The sequence below is a fragment of the Trachypithecus francoisi genome, unplaced genomic scaffold (assembly GCF_009764315.1).
Source record: "Trachypithecus francoisi isolate TF-2019V2 unplaced genomic scaffold, Tfra_2.0 Contig01579, whole genome shotgun sequence".
Taxonomy (NCBI): Eukaryota; Metazoa; Chordata; class Mammalia; order Primates; family Cercopithecidae; genus Trachypithecus; species Trachypithecus francoisi.
In genome coordinates this window covers 29,145,272-29,163,828 of record NW_022681442.1, presented here as the reverse complement: position 1 = coordinate 29,163,828, position 18,557 = coordinate 29,145,272, and the positions used below count along the sequence as shown (strand labels likewise).

Genomic DNA, 18,557 nt, shown 5'->3' with positions numbered 1-18,557 from the left:
GGAAATGAGACAGGTTAGAGGGAAATGGATTCTGGGGGCAAGGTTCATGGCGTCCCTGGGGGCTCCCCAGGAACTGGTTGAATAGGCTCTAGCCTCTGGACACTAGGCATCTACATTGGACCACTTGCTGTGGTTGTTAGGAGGAGGAGGAGAATATTCCTGTTGCAGGGAGTTAGCTGACAACCATCAATGAAGGTCATAAGGATGAGCAGTTCACAAAGCTCCTACACCCTTGTTTCTCATTTAATGCCTGAAAAATCCCTGTAAAGCATAAAACAGGCTCACAAAAGGAGGGTCCCAGCCAGGTGCAGTGACTCACGCTTATCATTCCAGCACTTTGGGAGGCTGAAGCGGGAGGGTCCCTTGAGCCCAGGAACTCAAGACCAGCCTGGGTAACATAGTGAGACTGCATCTCTACAAATGATTTTAGAAATTAGCCAGACATGGTGGAGTGAGCTGGTGGTCCCAGCAACTTGGGAGGCTGAGGTGAGGATCATCTGAGCCAGGGAGGTGGAGGTTGCAGTGAGCTGAGATCACGCCACCACTGCACTGTAGCCTGAGCAACAGAGCAAGACCCTGTTTCTAATAATAATAATAATAATAATAATAATATAATAATAAAGGAGTCCCTTAGCAAGGAAGTGGTGGAGCTAGGGGATGAGTTCCAGGTCCCCCAGAAGCCAAAGGCCATAGGCTCTTTGCCCTGTGTCCCAAGGTAGGGGAATCAGGTAGAGCTGGAATGTGTGCTGTTTGCCCAAAAACCTATCCAGGCTTACTGGCCAGTTGGGAGAAAACATAAAACATCCTCCACAGCCTACATTGAGCAAAACAAAACTTGATTTTGAGGAATTGTGCAGGTGTGGGAAGAGGAAAGACTCCCATTGTGGAGTCAGGATAGCTGGGTTCCACCTCGACTGGGCCCTTGCTGTTGGCATGTCATTGAATCTCTCTGAACCGCAGTTTCCTCATGTATAAAATGGGGATAAAAGCGCCTACCTCCTGGGAATGATGTGAGGACTCAACAAGAGAATGCACGTGTTGTTCTGAATGTAGCACAGGGCACATAGCAAGCACTCAGTACTTTTTAATGGTATATTACCATTATTAATACAAGGAGGTTGGGCTGCGTGGTTGCTCATTCAGGCCCTGGTGGCTGTTCCCCACCTTCAGCCCTGGCTCCTGTGGCTAGAGCCCTGGTGCCCACAGCTCAGCCTGGACCTTTCCACCCTTGAAGGACTCATGATGCAGCATCAGGGAGTCCCAGATCGAGCTGCTGCCACTTCCAAGTCGGCTGCAGCTGTGCATCCGCTCAGACCACAAGACTCGATGGAGGACGCTGACCTCTCTTTGTTCTTCCAACAAGTACTAGGCAAGGAGGGAAGGAAGGTGAGCGCTTAGAAAAAAACGTGTTGGTTTGCACTGAAATTACATTAAGCTATCGTGGAGGTAAAGGAGAGGGGTTGAGCCGGTCAAGAATCCAGGCAACCTGACCCTATTTGCTAGTGTCCATTTTCTCCTTTTGATCGCTAAGGGCAAGCGCCCGTGACAAACATGGCGGCGGCAGCGTCAGGTGCGGTCACCTGCCGGAGCTGCGGCCCCGGGGCCTCGCGGAGCCAATCGCTGGGCGGGGGCGGAGGGAGAGGCTGGGGAAGCCCTAGAAGCGCGCGCAGGCGCACTGGCTCGCACCTGGCTCCCGCCAGCCGTGGGATTAGGCTTCGCCGGCTACGATTGCGGTGAGAGGCTGGCCAGAGGCCGGGGCTCGCGGGCAGGAGCGGGCTGGGCGGGCTGGGGCCGATCTGGCACAAACGGCAGACCCGAGGGGGAGGGGAATGCTTTGCGCTCTGGGAGTCATGGGGGCTATCTGCGGGGGTCTTTGGGGTGATCATATTGTGGATTGGAAGAGTTCTGTGGTCCGGGAGGAAGAAGCGGGCTTCAAGGGGGCAAGGGTGGAATCCTCGCAGAAGGGCTCTCCGGGGGTTTGGAGGAAAGGGATGCAGTGGGTCAGATAGCTCCCTGGCGGTCTGGGATCGAGGGATGCAATGGTCAGGCCGGGATCCGTTCTATTAGCATAAAGGGATTTAACCCTGGTGGCACTTGGGGAGCTTTAAAAAAACACCGATGCTGGGCCCACCCTGAGAGATTCCGATTTAACTGCGCTAGGTGAGGCCTGGGCCTCGGTATTATTGCACAGCTCCTCAGGTGATTTTAACGTGCAGGCGGTGGAGAGCAGCCCTACACGTGTTTCAGCACCAGCTATTTAGTGAAGAGCTCCTGGGCTGATCCCAAACTCCTCAGTGGCTTGGGAGGGGTGGGTGGTCCTGAGGTGAAGCTGTGGCCTCTTCAGGGACCTGTGGGGGAGGGGGAGGGTGAAGGTCCCCATCTCAACAAGTTGAAAACTCATTTCCAGCCGGAGGAGGAGGATGGGCCCCCCACCCCCCAACCCTGGTGCTAGACCCTGCTGTGGGGAGACTGGGCAGGAAGACATGACACCGAGAGTGAAACAGGAAACACAGCAGACAATTCAGAGGTCAGCTGCCTGTTGACAAAAGGGCACATATTATACCTTTCATGTTCATTTGCTCATTTGGTATTTCTGAGGACAGGCAGAGAATGGAATTGTTTTCTCTGCTTCACAGATGTGGGAATAGACTAAGATAGTAAGTTAAAGATAATGTTCACACCTGACCCAGGGCTCCTGACTCCAAATTATGCCTATTCGTAGCTTTTCCCTCTGCACTAATGCCTCTTGTACAGTCTGATGCCCCTCACTCCAGGGGCCTAGCTCGGCATTCTTGGTTCCCTCCACTAAATTCATCAGCCTCCCCCACCCACCATAGATTGGTTCAGAAATCAGGGAGATGCTGCTGCTTCCATCCCTTTCCAGTCTTTACCTCCCAGGGGCCTGATAGGGTGAAGGAGAAGAGTTTTGACACCTGCCAGAGGGCTCCTTCCAAACAGATCTGATCCTGTCACTTCCCCACCCCCAGCGCCCCACCTGTTGTCCTCAGCATAGAATCTTGTACAAGGTTTACAAAACCCTTCCTGATGTGGCCCCTTTCTCCCTTGCTGCTCTGAGCTCTCTTCCCAGATTGTTTCTGTGTCTCTTAGCACAGCGCTGTGCACCCGGCGAAAGCTTAATAAATGTTTCTCTGTTATGATCACTATTCTTTGTACCTGTTGCCTTGCTTTAGTTAAATCTTACTCAGAGAGGCACATCAAGCCTCCCAGGCTGCCCCTTCTCTCTGACTCCCACAGTTAAGCAGAACACAGAGCTAGGGGCACAGTGGGGTCTGAGGATGACAGTTTTCCTATGACTGCTGCTGCTGTTGCCTAGGGCTGAGGATGTTCATACTGACCTTTTAGGGGCCAGTCGACCCAGCAGGGATTGACTGAGCACGCTGAGGGAGCCTGGTGCAGGCAAAGGGCAGGGATCAAGGGCGGTACTAACCCAGGCCTGCTTTATTTTTTATTTTTATTTTTAATTTTTTTTTAGAGACAGAGTCTCCTTCTGTCGCCCTGGCTGGAGTGCAGTGGTGCGATCTCGCTCACTGCAAGCTCCGCCTCCCGGGTCACACCATTCTCCTGCCTCAGCTTCCCAAGTAGCTGGGACTGTAGGCGCCCGCCACCACGCCCGGCAAATTTTTGTATTTTTAGTAGAGACGGGGTTTCATCGTGTTAGCCAGGATGGTCTCGATCTCCTGACCTCGTGATCCACCCGCATCAGCCTCCCAAAGTGCTGGGATTACAGGCTTGAGCCACCGCGCCTGGCATCAGCCCTGCTTTTAAGAAGCCTGTGGGCTGGAGGAGGGGAAGGGAGGCATCTGGATGCCTGATAAGGGGGAAAACGGGAGACAACACTTGATTGGGTGTGCTTGAGAAAGCCGTGACACTGGATGAGCAGGATTTGATAAGATTGGGGCAGGGTGTGGGGGGATGATGAAGTGAGAATGCTGTTGTTTTAGTCAAAACCTGTTTTGAATCTTGACTCCAGCACCTACTAGCTCTGTGACTTGGGCCTGTTATTGAATCTTCAGAGCCTTGGTTTCTTCATGTACAAAGCGTGAATGCAGATAGTAATAGAGCTGTAAGAGGTCTGATGATGGATGTAAAAGCCAAGCATACCCTGTATGGCTGAGGAATAGTATATAGTTATCGTAGGGTATCTTAGGTGGCAGGAACAGCATGAAAAAAAGTGTGGAGGTGGCATTTAAAAAGAATTTGATGAATGGCAGATAAGAGGGGCTAGGATATTCCAGGTGGCAAAAGGCATAAAGTTTGGGTGCTGGAAAGACAATTTCAATCATGGATTTGGCAGAAAGGTCAATGATTTTTATTTTTGATTGATGTTGCCCCAGCTGGTCTCTAACTCCTGGCCCCAAGTGATCCTTCTGCCTTAGCCTTCCAAAGTGCTAAAATTATAGGCATAAGCCACCACGCTCCACCTAGTGACTGATCTTTAAAGATCATGAAACCACACAGTGGCTTACTCCTGTAATCCCAGCACTTCAGGAGGCCAAGGCGGGTGGATCACTTGAGGTCAGGAGTTCAAGACCAGCCTGGCCAACGTGGCGAAACCCTGTCTGTACAAAAAATACGAAAATTAGTCAGGCATGGTGGCGCACGCCTGTGATCCCAACTACTTGGGAGGCTGAGGCAGGAAAATTTCTTGAACCTGGGAGGCGGAGGTTGCAGTGAGTCAAGAACCCACCACTGCATTCTAGCCTGGGCGACAGAGTGAGACCCTGTCTCAAAAAAAAATAAAAATAAAAATAAATAAATAAATATCATGAAACCAAACTTCAGAGAAATGGAAAGAAAATGGTTACTGTGGGCCAGGCACAGTGGCTCACGCCTGTAATCCCAGCACTTTGGGAGGCTGAGGCGGGCGGATCACGAGGTCACGAGTTGAAGACCAGCTTGATCAACATGGTGAAACCCCGTCTCTACTAAAAATACAAACATTAGCTGGGCGTAGTGGCACATGCCTATAATCCCAGCTGCTCGGGAGACTGAAGCAGGAGAATTGCTTGAACATGGGAGGCAGAGGTTGCAGTGAGCTGAGATTGTGCCACCGCACTTCAGCCTGGGCAATGGAGGGAGACTCTGTCTCAAAAAAAAAAAAAAAAGAAAATGGCTACTGTGGGCTGGGCACAGTAGTGGCTCACACCTGTAATCCCGACACTTTGGGAGGCCGAGGCAGGCAGATCACTTGAGGTTAGGAGTTCGAGACCAGCCTGGCCAATATGGTGAAACCCCATCTCTACGAAAAATACAAAAATTAGACTGGGCGTAGTGACTTATGCCTGTAATCCCAGTACTTTGGGAGGCCGAGGTGGGTGGATCACAAGGTCAGGAGTTCGAGACCAACCTGACCAATATGGTGAAACCCCGTCTTTACTACATATACAAAAAAAATTATGGCTGGGTGCGGTGGCTCACGCCTGTAATCCCAACACTTTGGGAGGCCGAGGCGGGTGGATCATGAGGTCAGGAGATTGAGACCATCCTGGCTAACACTGTGAAACCCCGTCTCTACTAAAAATACAAAAAATTAGCCAGGTACGGTGGCAGGCGCCTGTAGTCCCTGCTACTCGGGAGGCTGAGGCAGGAGAATGGCGTGAACCCGGGAGGTGGAGCTTGAAGTGAGCTGAGATTTCGCCACTGCACTCCAGCCTGGGTGATAGAGTGAGACTCCATCTCAAAAAAAGAAAAAAAAAAAAGATTTTGCCGAGTGTGGTCATGTGCACCTGTAATCCCCGCTACTCAGGAGGCTGAGGCAGGAGCATGGCTTGCACCCAGGAGGCGGAGGTTGCAGTGAGCCTAGATTGTGCCACTGCACTCCAGCTTGGGTGACAGAGGAAGACTCCATCTCTACAAAAAAATTAAAAAATAAAAAATAAAAAATTAGCCGGGTGTGGTGGTGGGTGCCTGTAATCCCAGCTACTCAGGAGACTAAGGAAGGAGAATCGCTTGAACCTGGGAGGTGGAGGTTGCAGTGAGCTGAGATTGCGCCACTGCACTCCAGCCTGGGCGACAGAGCAAGACTCCATCTTAAAAAAAAAAAAAAAAAAAAAGTAGCTGTTGTGTGTTTAAGGTCTTCCGTGTGGCAGACACTTGGCTTTATATTCCTTTTGCATTTCAGCCCCCAGCCATCTAAGAGGTTGACATTAACATCCCCACTTTGTGGGCGAGGAGCCTGAGGCTCAGGGAGAGGGAGTGACTGGCTCAAGGCTACAGCTGGGACCATGAAGATGGGTCTTGGAAGGTGCCAGGAAGGTGGGTGGAGTTGGTTGCAGGTTACAGGATTTCTCACCAGCTTATGCAAGGCTGGTGTGGGCTCCAAGCTGTACTCCCCTGGGAGAGGTGGGGTTGCTGTTCTCTGCTGGGTGGATTGAGGGTGGGGAGGGCAAGTGGGGGAAGGCTGTTTCCTGATGGAGGAGTGGAATCTGGAAGATAAACCACCAAAAGAGTAACCCTGGCCGGGCCCGGTGGCTCTCGCCTGTAATCCCAGCACTTTGAGGCCGAGGCGGGCGGATCACCAGTCAGGAGATCGAGACCATCCTGGCTAACACAGTGAAACCCCATCTCTACAAAAAATACAAAAAATTAGCTGGGTGTGGTGGCGGGCGCCTGTAGTCCCAGCTACTCGGGAGGCTGAGGCAGGAGAATGGTGTGAACCCGGGAGGCGGAGCGTGCAGTGAGACAAGATGGCACCACTGCAATCTGGCGTGGGCAACAAAGCAAGACTCTGTCTCAAAAAAAAAAAAAAGAAAGAAAAAGATAGGCATTATTACCCCATTTTATAGATGAGGAAACTCCAGCCCAGAAGGGTTGAATTGCCTGAGGTTACACTCTTAGTAAGAAGTACAGTTGGGATTTGAACCCAGGTCCTGCTGATGGCAAAAGTCATACCTGTTCCATCTCATTAACCTTCTTCTACCCAGTGTGGGTGCAGGGAGGTGGCTGGGGGAGGCTGGGGACCTTGTGTGCAGGGCTCACCTTCACCAGCAACAAGGACAAATCACTGGGCATCTAGGCAGGTGTGGGGAGGCTTCACTCCCTTTTGACAAAGGCAGGAGAGTTCTGAAAGCCCTGGAGGAACTGGAGTAAGTGACCCAGCTAAGGATGGTAACAGAGGTGGACATCATGCTTTACAGCCCCAGGCACCTTTAGAGGGCGTCTCATTTAATCCCACCTCATCCCTGTGTGGCAGGCGTGGGGCCTCTCCATTTTACAGAAGGGCTGAGAGGTTGGATAGTAATAAATCTCTAAAGCTTTAGTGCTCACCATTTTAAAAATTTTATTTTTATTTATTTCTTTTTGAGGGAGAGTTTCACTCTGTCGCCCAGGCTGGAGTGCAGTGGCGCGATCTGGGCTCACTATAACCTCCACCTCCAGGGTTCAAACAATTCTCCTGCCTCAGCTCCCGAGTAGCTGGGACTACAAGTGCCTGCCACCACATCGGCTAATTTTTGTATTTTTAGTAGAGACAGGGTTTTGCTCTGCTGGCCAGGCTGGTCTCAAATTCCTGGCCTCAAGTGATCTGCCCACCTTGGCCTCCCAAAGTGCTGGGATTACAAGTGTGAGCCACTGCGCCTAGCCCCGTATGTCTTTTTTCCATGTTACTCAGAAAAGCAGTGTCGAGGGAATGTAGGGTGATGGATGTGTTCATTGTCGTTTGTGGTGATGATTTCACAGGTACATGCATATGGTGAAACTTATCAGCCTGTATGCTTTGAAAACTGTGCAGTTTAGTGTTTGTCAATTAGACCTGAATAAAGCTTTGAGGAAAAAAAGAAATGCATTTTCTTCAGGGGGCTCAAGGGCCTCAGGGAAAGGCCATCTTCCTGCCTTGGGACAAGATAGGATCACTGTGGCCCACGGGGGTAGTGGTGGGGACTCACAGGCTTAGAGTGCTTCTTTCTTTTTTTTTTTTTTTTTGATTTCTTTTTGAGACTGAGTTTCACTCTTGGTGCTGAGGCTACAGTGCTCGCCTCCCAGGTTCAAGCAATTCTCCTGCCTCAGCCTCCCTAGTGGCTGGGATTACAGGCATGTGCCACCACGCCCGGCTAATTTTTTGTATTTTTAGTAGAGACAGGGTTTCACTGTGTTAGCCAGGCTGGTGTGTTAGCCAGGCTGGTCTCAACTCCTGACCTCAGGTGATCCGCCCACCTTGGCCTCCCAAAGTGCTGGGATTACAGGCATGAGCCACTGCACCCGGCTGGGTGTCAGGGTTTTTATAAGCACCGGATGGGGGCATGGTGAGCCAGGGTAGTCTTGGGAAATGCAACATTTGGGCAGGAAAAAAAAAAAGCCTGTCCTCACCCAGGTCAGGCCCAGGGGTGGAGCCCTAGCTAGGAACCATGCCCTCCTCTATCCAGCACTTCCCTTCCCCACTTCCGTATCATTTAAAGGGACTGCATCCTTCCGTTTCCGGCACTTCCCTTCCCATCTTCATATCAATAGCAACAGTGAGTGCTTTCTGTGAGTTATGTCATTTAATCCTTATGATTTGCAAAATAGGCGTAATAATCTCCTTTTACCTTTTAGAGAAGAGGAGGCTAAGGCCTGGGTTGGGTAACTGCCTGACGTTTTACTGTAAGTGCATTGTGTGCCCAAGCCCAGGGTTGTCCCATCTAGACCATTAAAGTCACACAGTGCTTTAAGTGTCTAAGAAGACACTGAGCATTCAACCCTGGCATGTGACCTGGCTCAGCACTTGCTGGGTGTCTGCTGTCTCTTCCCACAGGCTCTCTGTTTCCTCGAGTCACTCCCAGATTAGTGGTGTCTAGCTCAGCACTGTTTCCGTTGTACTTCATTCATAATTCCCAGCACTGTTGTCAGTACAAACTCTCCTGTTGGAAATTAGTTTTTAAATTATTCAGAGGTCTGGGGTTAAGAGCACAGCTGGCATTGATCCCTGTTCCTCACTGGTTCCTTCTTTCCCAGGGACGAGGATGGCAAGACCGCCTGTGGCCATGAGCCCTCCCCGGTGCTCCTGGGGTTAAGGCTGGGGCTGCAGCCATGGGGCTGGATCGGCCCCAGGCCTGGTTGCTGGGTCTGCCCACAGCTGCGGTCTATGGCTCTCTGGCTCTCTTCACCACCATCCTGCACAATGTCTTCCTGCTCTACTATGTAGACACCTTTGTATCAGTGTACAAGATCAACAAAATGGCCTTCTGGGTCGGAGAGGTAAGGCCAGCGCTGGGTGGCCAACATGGAGGAGGGTGTGGGGTGGAGACTAGAGGCTGTCCAGGCTGCCGGGCAGATTGCAGGCGCCAGCTCCCACCCAGTCAGAGGCATGGGCAGTCCAGGTTGTTCACCAAGACTCAGCAAGAAAAGCTGTGGAGGCCTTGATGACTCCTCCTCGGTGGGAACTAGATCAGCTTTCCTGGCCACTGTCTGACATAGTTGCTGTTCTGTGTATTCATATATATAATAAGTTCATATACATGAATTTATCAGCTGCATACATTTACCAGCTGGGCTCTGGATGGGTGCGAGTTTGAGGGGGGCAGTGGTTTGACTGGCAGAGTAGGTTTTTTTGGTTGTTTTTTTTTTTTGAGATGGAGTTTCACTCTTGTTGCACAGGCTGGAGTGCAGTGGCACAATCTCAGCTCACTGCAACCTCTGCCTTCCTGGTTCAAGTGATTCTCCTGTCTCAACCTCCCAAGTAGCTGGGATTACAAGCGCCCACCACCATGCCCAGCTAATTTTTGTATTTTTAGTAGAGACGAGGTTTTGCCATGTTGGCCAGGCTGGTCTTGAACTCCTGACCTCAGGTGATCCATCCACCTCGGCCTCCCGAAGTGCTGGGATTACAGGCGTGAGCCACCGCACCTGGCCAGAGTAGGTTTTAGCAGAGGAACTGACAGGAACAAAGGTTTGCGGGTAGGAAAGCTGGGGCCATCTTTGAGGGGTGGTGAGCAGGCTGGGGTGGGAGGAGCCCTGGAGAGGAAGCTGCCTAGAGCCCACCTGCCTGTCTCCCCTCTGCCTGCAGACGGTGTTTCTCCTCTGGAACAGCCTCAATGACCCCCTCTTCGGCTGGCTCAGTGACCGGCAGTTCCTCAGCTCCCAGCACCGGTTGGTGTATTGGGAACAGCTTGTAATTGGTTCAGTCCCACCCTACTGCTACCCAGGAGGGAGGACCCCTGCCTGTGTTTGGGGTGGAGAAGGAAGGGGAGACTATTTCAGTGTTGCCCATGCCCCTTCCCTTCCTGGAGTCTAGGGTGCTCTGTTTGGGTTGGAGTGGTGGCCTTGGACGCACCCTTGCCTGGCTTGGCAGGGGAAGAGATCTACCCTGGCTTGGCTGGCCCCTCTGGACTGTGGACTGCAAACACCCTCTGCTGCTTCTAGAAGATTCCTTTGCCCCATCCCTTCTTGATCCCATCATCACCCCCAACCTTGAGAAGTGGGGATCCCAGACCCTTTGGCCATCAGCCCAACAGGCTAATAATGGGGTGGAAATTGGGGCAGAGGATGGAGTGTACCCACTGCTGAGTTGTGCTTCCTAAATTGCAGACTGGGGACTTGGGGGACAGTGGGACCACCCTGTTGTGAGTCCCACACCCTGGGCCTCCATCCCTCTCCTGGAGCCTGGGCAAGGGGAACTTCGGCCTGCCAAGGCTTACAGGGCATCTCCCAACAACCCTCCTTTCCCCATCAGGTCAGGCGCTGGGCTCTCCTCAAGGGCCGTGGTGCTGGCCCGGGTGCGGGCCCTGGGCTGGCATGGGCCACTGCTGGCGCTGTCATTCCTGGCATTCTGGGTGCCCTGGGCCCCAGCTGGCCTGCAGTTCTTGCTGTGCCTGTGCCTCTATGATGGCTTCCTGACGCTCGTGGACCTACACCACCACGCCTTGCTGGCCGACCTGGCACTCTCAGCCCACGACCGCACCCACCTCAACTTCTACTGCTCCCTCTTCAGTGCAGCCGGCTCCCTCTCTGTCTTTGCCTCCTATGCCTTTTGGAACAAGGAGGATTTCTCCTCCTTCCGCGCTTTCTGCGTGACACTGGCTGTCAGCTCTGGGCTGGGCTTTCTGGGGGCCACACAGCTGCTGAGGCAACGGGTTGAGGCCGCCCGAAGGGACCCAGGGTGCTCAGGCCTGGCTGTGGATTGCGGGTGAGTGGCCAGCCCTGGTTCTTCAGGTCCTCACCAGCAACCTTCTAAGTCTGATTTTGGTGCTGTGTCCTTGGCTTATGGGGGCTGCCCTGGGATGTGTTGGGGGATAACTCTGGCCAGCCCCAGGCAGTTCTCCACTCCCTTCTGCCCCACAGCCTGTGTGGAGAGGAGCTGCTTGTGGGCAGTGAGGAGACAGACAGCATCACCTTGGGCCAATATCTCCGGCAGCTGGCACGCCATCGGAACTTCCTGTGGTTTGTGAGCATGGACCTGGTGCAGGTATAGGGGAGCAGCTCCAGGCACCTCTACAGCTGGCCTGGACTTCACTCAAGGGGACAGACTCTTCAAGAGCTGGGAACTCAGCCAGGCACAGTGCCTCATGCCTGTAGTCCCAGCACTTTGGGAGGCTGAGGCGGGTGGATCACTTGAGGACAGGAGTTTGAGACCAACCTGGCTAACATGGCAAAACCCCATAAAAATACAAAAATTAGCTGGGCATGGTGTCATTCCAGCACATCTGTAATTCCAGCTACTTGGGAGGCTGAGGCAGGAGAATCACTTGAACCCGGAAGGCGGAGGTTGCAGTGAGCTGAGAGGGCACCACTGCCCTCCAGCCTGGGTAACAGAATGAGACTCCTTCTCAAAGGAAAAAAAAAAAAGAGCTGGGAACTGAGTTCTGGGCCACCCAGGAGGTCTGCTGGGCAATTTGATGGCAGGAATGCAGGTTGGGTAGTCAGGAGGCCTGGATTCTAGCGCCCTCTGAGTTTTTCCCTCCCTGTGTGACCTTAGGCAGGTCTCAGGCTCTCTGGGGAGCCCTGTCCTCTCCTGTAAAGTGAGGATATGAGACAGAGATGCCCCCTTTGGGGACCCTTTAACCATTTTTTTAAGACACCAAGCACTGCCAGGTGCAGGGGCTCACGCCTGTAATTGCAGCACTTTGGGATGCCAAGGTGGAAAGACCACTTGAGCCCAGGAGTTCGAGGCTGCAGTGAGTTATAATTGCACCACTGCACTCCAGCCTGGGCAGCAGAGCAAGGCTCCATCTCTAAAAAAAAGAAGAGCCAAATGCTGTACTTAAAACGTGTAGTATATAAACCAGCTGAACTTAGAAATAAACTGTTTTCATGTTATGAAATTTGTTTCACTGATGTGTTTTCTTTTTTTTTTTTCCTTCTCACTTTTCCCAGGCTGGAGTATAGTGGCGTGATCTGGGTTCAAATGATTCTCCCACCTCAGCCTCCCGGGTAGATGGGATTACAGGCATGCAATACAACACCTGACTAATTTATTGTATTTTTTGTAGAGACGGGGTTTTGCCATGTTGGCCAGGCTGGTCTCAAACTCCTGGCCTTAAGTGATCCGCCTGCCTTGGCCTCCCAAAGTGCTAAGGTGCTAGGATTACAAGTGTGAGCCCCCATGCCCAGCCTCCCTAATGTGTTTTCAATGAAAAAGAAAAAGCTTTTAATTGCTCAAATACTATTTTGCCATGGCTTCTAACTTTTTAGCAAAGTTAGATAACACCAGGAATGTGGTTTTAGGTTGTGTTCTGGCATGTTCTGGGTTTGGGGACACGGGGAAAAAGGCCTGCTCTTACTCTTGCTGCTCTGAGGATGGGGGTGGGGGGGTTGGCAGATGTGTGCTCCCCTGTTGGCTTCCGGCCTTGTCAGCTCCCCTCCCACCTGGAAGCCTCCTCACCATCGCTGTTGGGTTGCAGGTCTTCCACTGCCACTTCAACAGCAACTTCTTCCCTCTCTTCCTGGAGCATCTGTTGTCTGACCATATCTCCCTTTCCACGGGCTCCATCCTGTTGGGTGAGTGGGGGCCTTCTGTGCTTCATGCAGGCTGGAAGGAGAGAGACTTTATTTTTAGTAGAGACGGGGTTTCACTGTATTAGTCAGGATGGTCTCCATCTCCCCACCCCGTGATCCACCTGCCTCGGCCTCCCAGAGTACTGGAATTACAGGTATGAGCCACTGCGCCCAGCCGGGACAATCTTTTTAAGACACCAAGGGCTGTCGGGTACAGTGGGCATGGGGGGCAGGGTGTGCTGGGGGTTGGGGGGGCCAGAGGCTGCGCTGGTGTCGGTCCTCTTGGAGATTGTGGAACCCTGAGGGGGTGCAGTGACTGGTTAACACAAAGGAATATCGTCTGATGGGCCTGGGTGTGAGTCTTGACTCTGTGCTCATCTGGTGGGCAGCCTTGGGTGGGTTAGTTCATCTTTTTGGGCCTCTCTTTCTCATCTGTAAAATGGGGATGATAATAGTACTCACCTTAAGGGACTGTAAGGATGAACTAAGACAGTGACTCTCTTAGCACAGAGCCCAGTGCATTGCTAGTGTACAGGAATGCAGTTGGCCGTGAAGCTGGTGGCACTCACTGGCACTGCAGCAGTGCCCTTGACAAGGTGGCGCCCTGTCTCCCTCCCCAGGCCTTTCCTATGTCGCTCCCCATCTCAACAACCTCTATTTCCTCTCCCTGTGCCGGCGCTGGGGCGTCTACGCAGTGGTGCGGGGGCTCTTTCTGCTCAAGCTGGGCCTTAGCCTGCTCATGTTGTTGGCTGGCCCGGACCACCTCAGCCTGCTGTGCCTCTTCATTGCCAGGTATGCCCCTGCCCATGCTCCCCCCAATACCTTCGTCCCACGCCTTCATTCCTGCCTGCTCTCTCCCTCTACCGCAGCAACCGCGTCTTCACTGAGGGCACCTGTAAGCTGCTGACCTTGGTGGTCACCGACCTGGTAGACGAGGACCTGGTGCTGAACCACCGCAAGCAGGCAGCCTCGGCACTCCTCTTTGGCATGGTTGCCCTGGTGACCAAGCCAGGCCAGACCTTTGCCCCGCTGCTAGGCACCTGGCTGCTCTGTTTCTACACAGGTGAGAGCCTGGCGACAGGCAAGGGCTCTTAAGGCTCCAGGGGGCACAGCTTACCTGGCACACTGGCAAGCCTGGGCTCTGGGTCCAGTGAGGGAAGGTGGCAACTGGCGTCCCCCCAACATGGCTAGAGTCGTTGGGTCACAGATTCCGCCATGCTTTCTTAGTTCATTCATTTATTCATTCATTCAACAAATATGTACGGAATCCCTTCTCTGCAGGCCCTGCTCTGGGTGCCAGGGAGCTAACCATGAATAAGATAGACAAGGTCTTTGCCACCACGGAGCTTGTATTCTAGTCAGGTGTGGGGTGGGGTTGGCAATAAACAGCCAAACAAGACATTATCAGGCAGTGACAGTGTTACAGTGAAATTAGGGTGATATGAGACAGCGTGACCCAGAAGCTATGTAGTGTCATCAGGGAAGGGCTCTCCGAGAAGGTGCCCCTCAAGATGTGAGCTGAATGGCAAGGATTTGTCTAGAAAAGGTCTCAGTGAATTGCAGGCAGAGGTAACAGCAGGCGCAAAGGCCCAGGGTGTCGGGTGATTAGAAGATGTGGCTGGAAAAGTGCAGAGGGCTTTGCTGACCAGGGCAGTATTGGAAGCAAGCTGTTGGGAGGGTTATTTATTTATTTATTTATTTATTTATTGAGATAGGGTCTCCCTGTCACCCAGGCTGGAGTGCAGTGGCACAATCTTGGCTCACTACAGCCTCGACCTCCCAGGTTCAAGTGAGCCTGCTACCTCAGCCTCCCAAGTAGTTGGGACCACAGGCGTATGCCACCATGCCGGCTAACTTTTTGTATTTTATGTAGAGATGGGGTTTTGCCAGGTTGCCCAGGCTGGTCTCAAACTCCTGAGCTCAGGTGATCCACCCACCTTGGTCTCCCAAAGTGCTGGGATTACAGGCATGAGCCACCACTCCCGGCCAGGGAGGGTTTTAAACAGGGAAGTGACATGGTGTGATTTGACTTTTTAACAAAATTCACTCTGGGCTGGGTGAGGTGGCTCACACCTGTAATCCCAGCACTTTGGGAGGCTGAGGAGGGAGATCACCTGAGGTAAGGAGTTTGAGACCAGCTAGGTCAACGTATAGTGAAACCCCCGTCTCTACTAAAAAATACAAAAATTAGCTGGGTGTGGTGGCGCATGCCTGTAGTCCCAGCTATTTGGGAAGCTGAGGCAGGAGGATCGCTTGAACCTGGGAGGCAGAGGTTGCAGTGAGCAGAGATCGTGCCACTGCACTCCAGCTTGGGAGACAGAGCGAGACTCCATCTCTCACAAAAAAAAAAAAAAAGAAAAAAAGTTCACTCTGGCTGCCATATGGACAGCAGATCATAGAGAGGCCAGAATGGGGACAGCAGGGAGATCTTTGGGAGACTGTGGCAGAGGCCATGGAGACTTGGGTCAGGGTGGTGGCAGGTGGGATACGTTTTGGAGTTGGGGGGAGATGAAGGATAGGATGTTGGGGGAGTGATGGCGTGAAACGAACCAGGGAACTGAGGAGGACTTTGAGGTTTTAGGCCTGAGTTATTGGGTAGATGGTGGTGCCCGTCACTGAGATGGGAAGAGTAGGAGAGGAGCGGATTTGGAGGACTCAGGAGTTGTGGTCTGCACATGTCCATGTGGTGTCTGAGATGTCACACCATGGACTTGGAGGGCACCAAGGCTTGGAGGGCAGTGGGCTGACCATAGTCTTTCTATGCTCTCTTGTCCTAGGTCATGACCTCTTCCAGCAGTCCCTGATAACCCCTGTGGGGAGTGCTCATCCTTGGCCAGAGCCCCCAGCCCCAGCCCCTGCACAGGCCCCGATGCTCCGCCAGGGCTGCTTCTACCTGCTGGTGCTGGTACCCATCACCTGTGCTCTGCTGCAGCTCTTCACCTGGTCCCAGTTCACGCTGCATGGGAGACGCCTGCACATGGTCAAGGCCCAGCGCCAGAACTTGTCACGGGCCCAAACCCTGGATGTTAAGATGGTGTGAGAGCTGTGGCAAGGCCAAACTGCTGAGGACACTGCCAGCAGCCTGGTGGAGGAGCCAGTTTTTTTTTTTTTTTTTTTTTTTAAGGATTTCATAGCTGTTTTTGTTTTTTTCTGGGGATGTTGCCCCCAAAAATTGATCTGTTGCCCAGGCTGGAGTGCAGTGTTGCAATCTGGGCTCACTGAAACCTCCACCACCCAGGTTCAAGCGATTCTCCTGCCTCAGCCTCCTGAGTAGCTAGGATTACAGGAGCGTGCCACCACGCCTGGCTACTTTTTGTAATTTTAGTAGAGACAGGGTTTCATCATGTTGGCCAGGCTAGTCTCGAACCCCTGACTTCAGGTGATCAGTCTGTCTTGGCCTCCCAAAGTACTGGGATTACAGGCGTGAACCACTGTGGCCGACCTAATTTTTGTATTATTTAGTAGAGACGAAGGTTCACCACGTTGGCCAGGCTGGTCTCGAACTCCTGACCTCAAGTGATCTGCCTGCTTTGGTCTCCCAAAGTGCTGGGAATATAGGCGTGAGCCATCGCACCCGGCCAGGAGCCAGTTTTACCAGCATTCTGCTCCACCACCTTCCTCCAGTGCAGCCTGGAAGACATGGCAGCGGGGAGCTCCTGGGGCTGAGCCAGGAGCATCACTGCAGTCAAAGTCTCTGCTTAGCTGTCTGGCTCAGCTTGGGCAAGGGCTGGGCCGTATGTGCTCAGGGATGTGCTTCTCTTGTGGAGCAGGAGGACAGAAGAGGACCAAGAAGGGAGGAGGCTGCCCTGTGATGCACACGGGCCTGCCATGGGGCGTGGGAGCCTGTCCCGCTGCCTGGCCGGAGCTGGCCGCTGTGGTGGACTCAGGAACCACTTTTGATACTGCAACTCCTCTCTTTTTCCCAGTCAGGGAAAGCTGACTTCAAGTCCCACCACCCCCTCAGTCTACCCTTCTAGTAGTCTCTCTCAGAGGGTTCTCTGCTTCAGCTGTGCTTGAAGTGGCATGCCTCCTCTGCTGCAGGGCTCCCCTACCCCCACACAGCCTCTAAAGATGTTTATTTCCTTACAGACTGATTAAAGTTGGCCATTCTTTTTCCTCAAGTCTGTGCTGTATGAGTGAATGGTGGGTTGCTGGGGCTGAGAACCAGGATTCCTTACTGATTAGAAAAAGCCCCCAAGAGCATTTTTCTGAATAAGAGTGATAGGCAGGCCGGGCGCAGTGGCTCATGCCTGTGATCTCAGCACTTTGGGAGGCCAACGTGGGTGGATCACCTGAGGTCAGGAGTTTGAGACCAGCCTGAGCCAACATGGCGAAACCTCATCTCTACTAAAAATACAAAAATTAGCCGGGTGTGGTGGTGCGCACCTGTAATCCCAGCTACTCAGGAGGCTTGGGCAGGAGAATCACTTGAACCCAGGAGGAGGAGGTTGCATTGATTGTGCCACTGCATGTACTCCAACCTGGGCGACAGAGCAAGACTCCATCTCAAAAAGAAAAAAAAAAAAAAGTGGTGGGTTACCAAGGTGCCAGGGAGAAAAACATACATTGGTAACTGCATAGGCACTGGGGCCCAAAATGACCATCAGGCCTCAATGCATTTCCCATGTATCACTGTTGGACGTGGTAGTCAAAGAGAGAGGAGCCTCTTTTAGGCCTGAGGTTCTCAGCCTTGGGGTCACCTGGGGAACTTAAAAAAAATACTGACATTGGCCGGGCACGGTGGCTCAAGCCTGTAATCCCAGCACTTTGGGAGGCCGAGACGGGCGGATCACGAGGTCAGGTGATTGAGACCATCCTGGCTAACACGGTGAAACCCCGTCTCTACTAAAAAATACAAAAAACTAGCCGGGCGAGGTGGCGGGCGCCTGTAGTCCCAGCTACTCGGAAGGCTGAGGGAAGGCTGAGGCAGGAGAATGGCGTAAACCTGGGAGGCGGAGCTTGCAGTGAGCTGAGATCCGGCCACTGCACTCCAGCCTGGGTGACAGAGCAAAACTCCGTCTCAAAAAAAAAAAAAAAAAAAAAAAATACTGACATCTGAATTCTATTCCTTGGGATTCTGACTTAACGGGTCTGGGGTATGGCCTGGGCAGTAGGATTTTGAACATCTCTGTAGGTGATTTTATCATGCAGCTGGCACTGAAAACCATGGCTCTCAGCCACCATTTCTCAACCTTGGCACTAGAGATATCTGGGGCCAGATAGTTCTCTGTTGTAGACGTTTAGCACCTCCCACCCCACCCTCCCCACACACCAGTTGTGACAAACAAATATATCTCCAGGCATTGCCAGATGCGTCCTAGGAGGCAAAATTGGTTCCAACTGGCCACTGCTCTAGGCCAATGGTTTTTTACAGGCTGCATGGTAATTAAAAATGTAGGCTGTAGGTTCTATGGCCTGGGTTTACATTCTAGATTAAGAAAGGCCAGCGCCGGGCATGATGGCTCATACCTGTAATCTCAGCACTTTGGGAGGCCGAGGCAGGCGGATCAGAAGTTTGAGGTCAGAAGTTTGAGACCAGCCTGGCCAACATGGTGAAACCCCATCTCTATTAAAAATACGAAAATTAGCTGGACACAGTGGTAGGCACCTGTAATCCCAGCTACTTGGGA

General features: G+C 52.6%; 1 protein-coding gene across 5 annotated transcripts; it reads left to right on the top strand.

Moving 5' to 3' along the window:
* Nucleotides 1-1,647: 1,647 nt before the first annotated feature.
* MFSD13A (major facilitator superfamily domain containing 13A) lies at nucleotides 1,648-17,048 on the top strand. 5 transcript variants are annotated; one of them, XM_033184437.1, is made up of 10 exons: nucleotides 1,677-1,733; nucleotides 2,408-2,527; nucleotides 8,950-9,192; nucleotides 10,001-10,083; nucleotides 10,667-11,119; nucleotides 11,275-11,398; nucleotides 12,834-12,930; nucleotides 13,548-13,719; nucleotides 13,797-13,990; nucleotides 15,705-16,201. In XM_033184437.1, exons 3-10 carry the CDS (start codon nucleotides 9,025-9,027, stop codon nucleotides 15,965-15,967), a joined length of 1,554 nt encoding a protein of 517 aa, XP_033040328.1. In that variant the 5' UTR covers nucleotides 1,677-1,733; nucleotides 2,408-2,527; nucleotides 8,950-9,024; the 3' UTR covers nucleotides 15,968-16,201. The 5 variants fall into 5 exon arrangements, with proteins under 5 accessions (XP_033040321.1, XP_033040348.1, XP_033040339.1 ...); XM_033184430.1 differs by lacking the exon at nucleotides 2,408-2,527 and having other exon boundaries at nucleotides 1,648-1,733; XM_033184457.1 differs by lacking the exons at nucleotides 2,408-2,527; nucleotides 15,705-16,201 and adding an exon at nucleotides 16,698-17,048 and having other exon boundaries at nucleotides 1,652-1,734; nucleotides 8,929-9,192.
* Nucleotides 17,049-18,557: the final 1,509 nt, after the last annotated feature.

What these genes read in the sequence shown, in the direction of transcription:
- MFSD13A (XM_033184430.1), top strand. Translation starts at nt 9,025, where the DNA reads ATGGGGCTGGATCGGCCCCAGGCCTGGTTGCTGGGTCTGCCCACAGCT. An exon ending in CACGGGCTCCATCCTGTTGG is followed by an intron (nt 12,931 to 13,547) that starts GTGAGTGGGGGC and finishes CTCCCTCCCCAG; the next exon opens with GCCTTTCCTATGTCGCTCCC. An exon ending in CTGTGCCTCTTCATTGCCAG is followed by an intron (nt 13,720 to 13,796) that starts GTATGCCCCTGC and finishes CCTCTACCGCAG; the next exon opens with CAACCGCGTCTTCACTGAGG.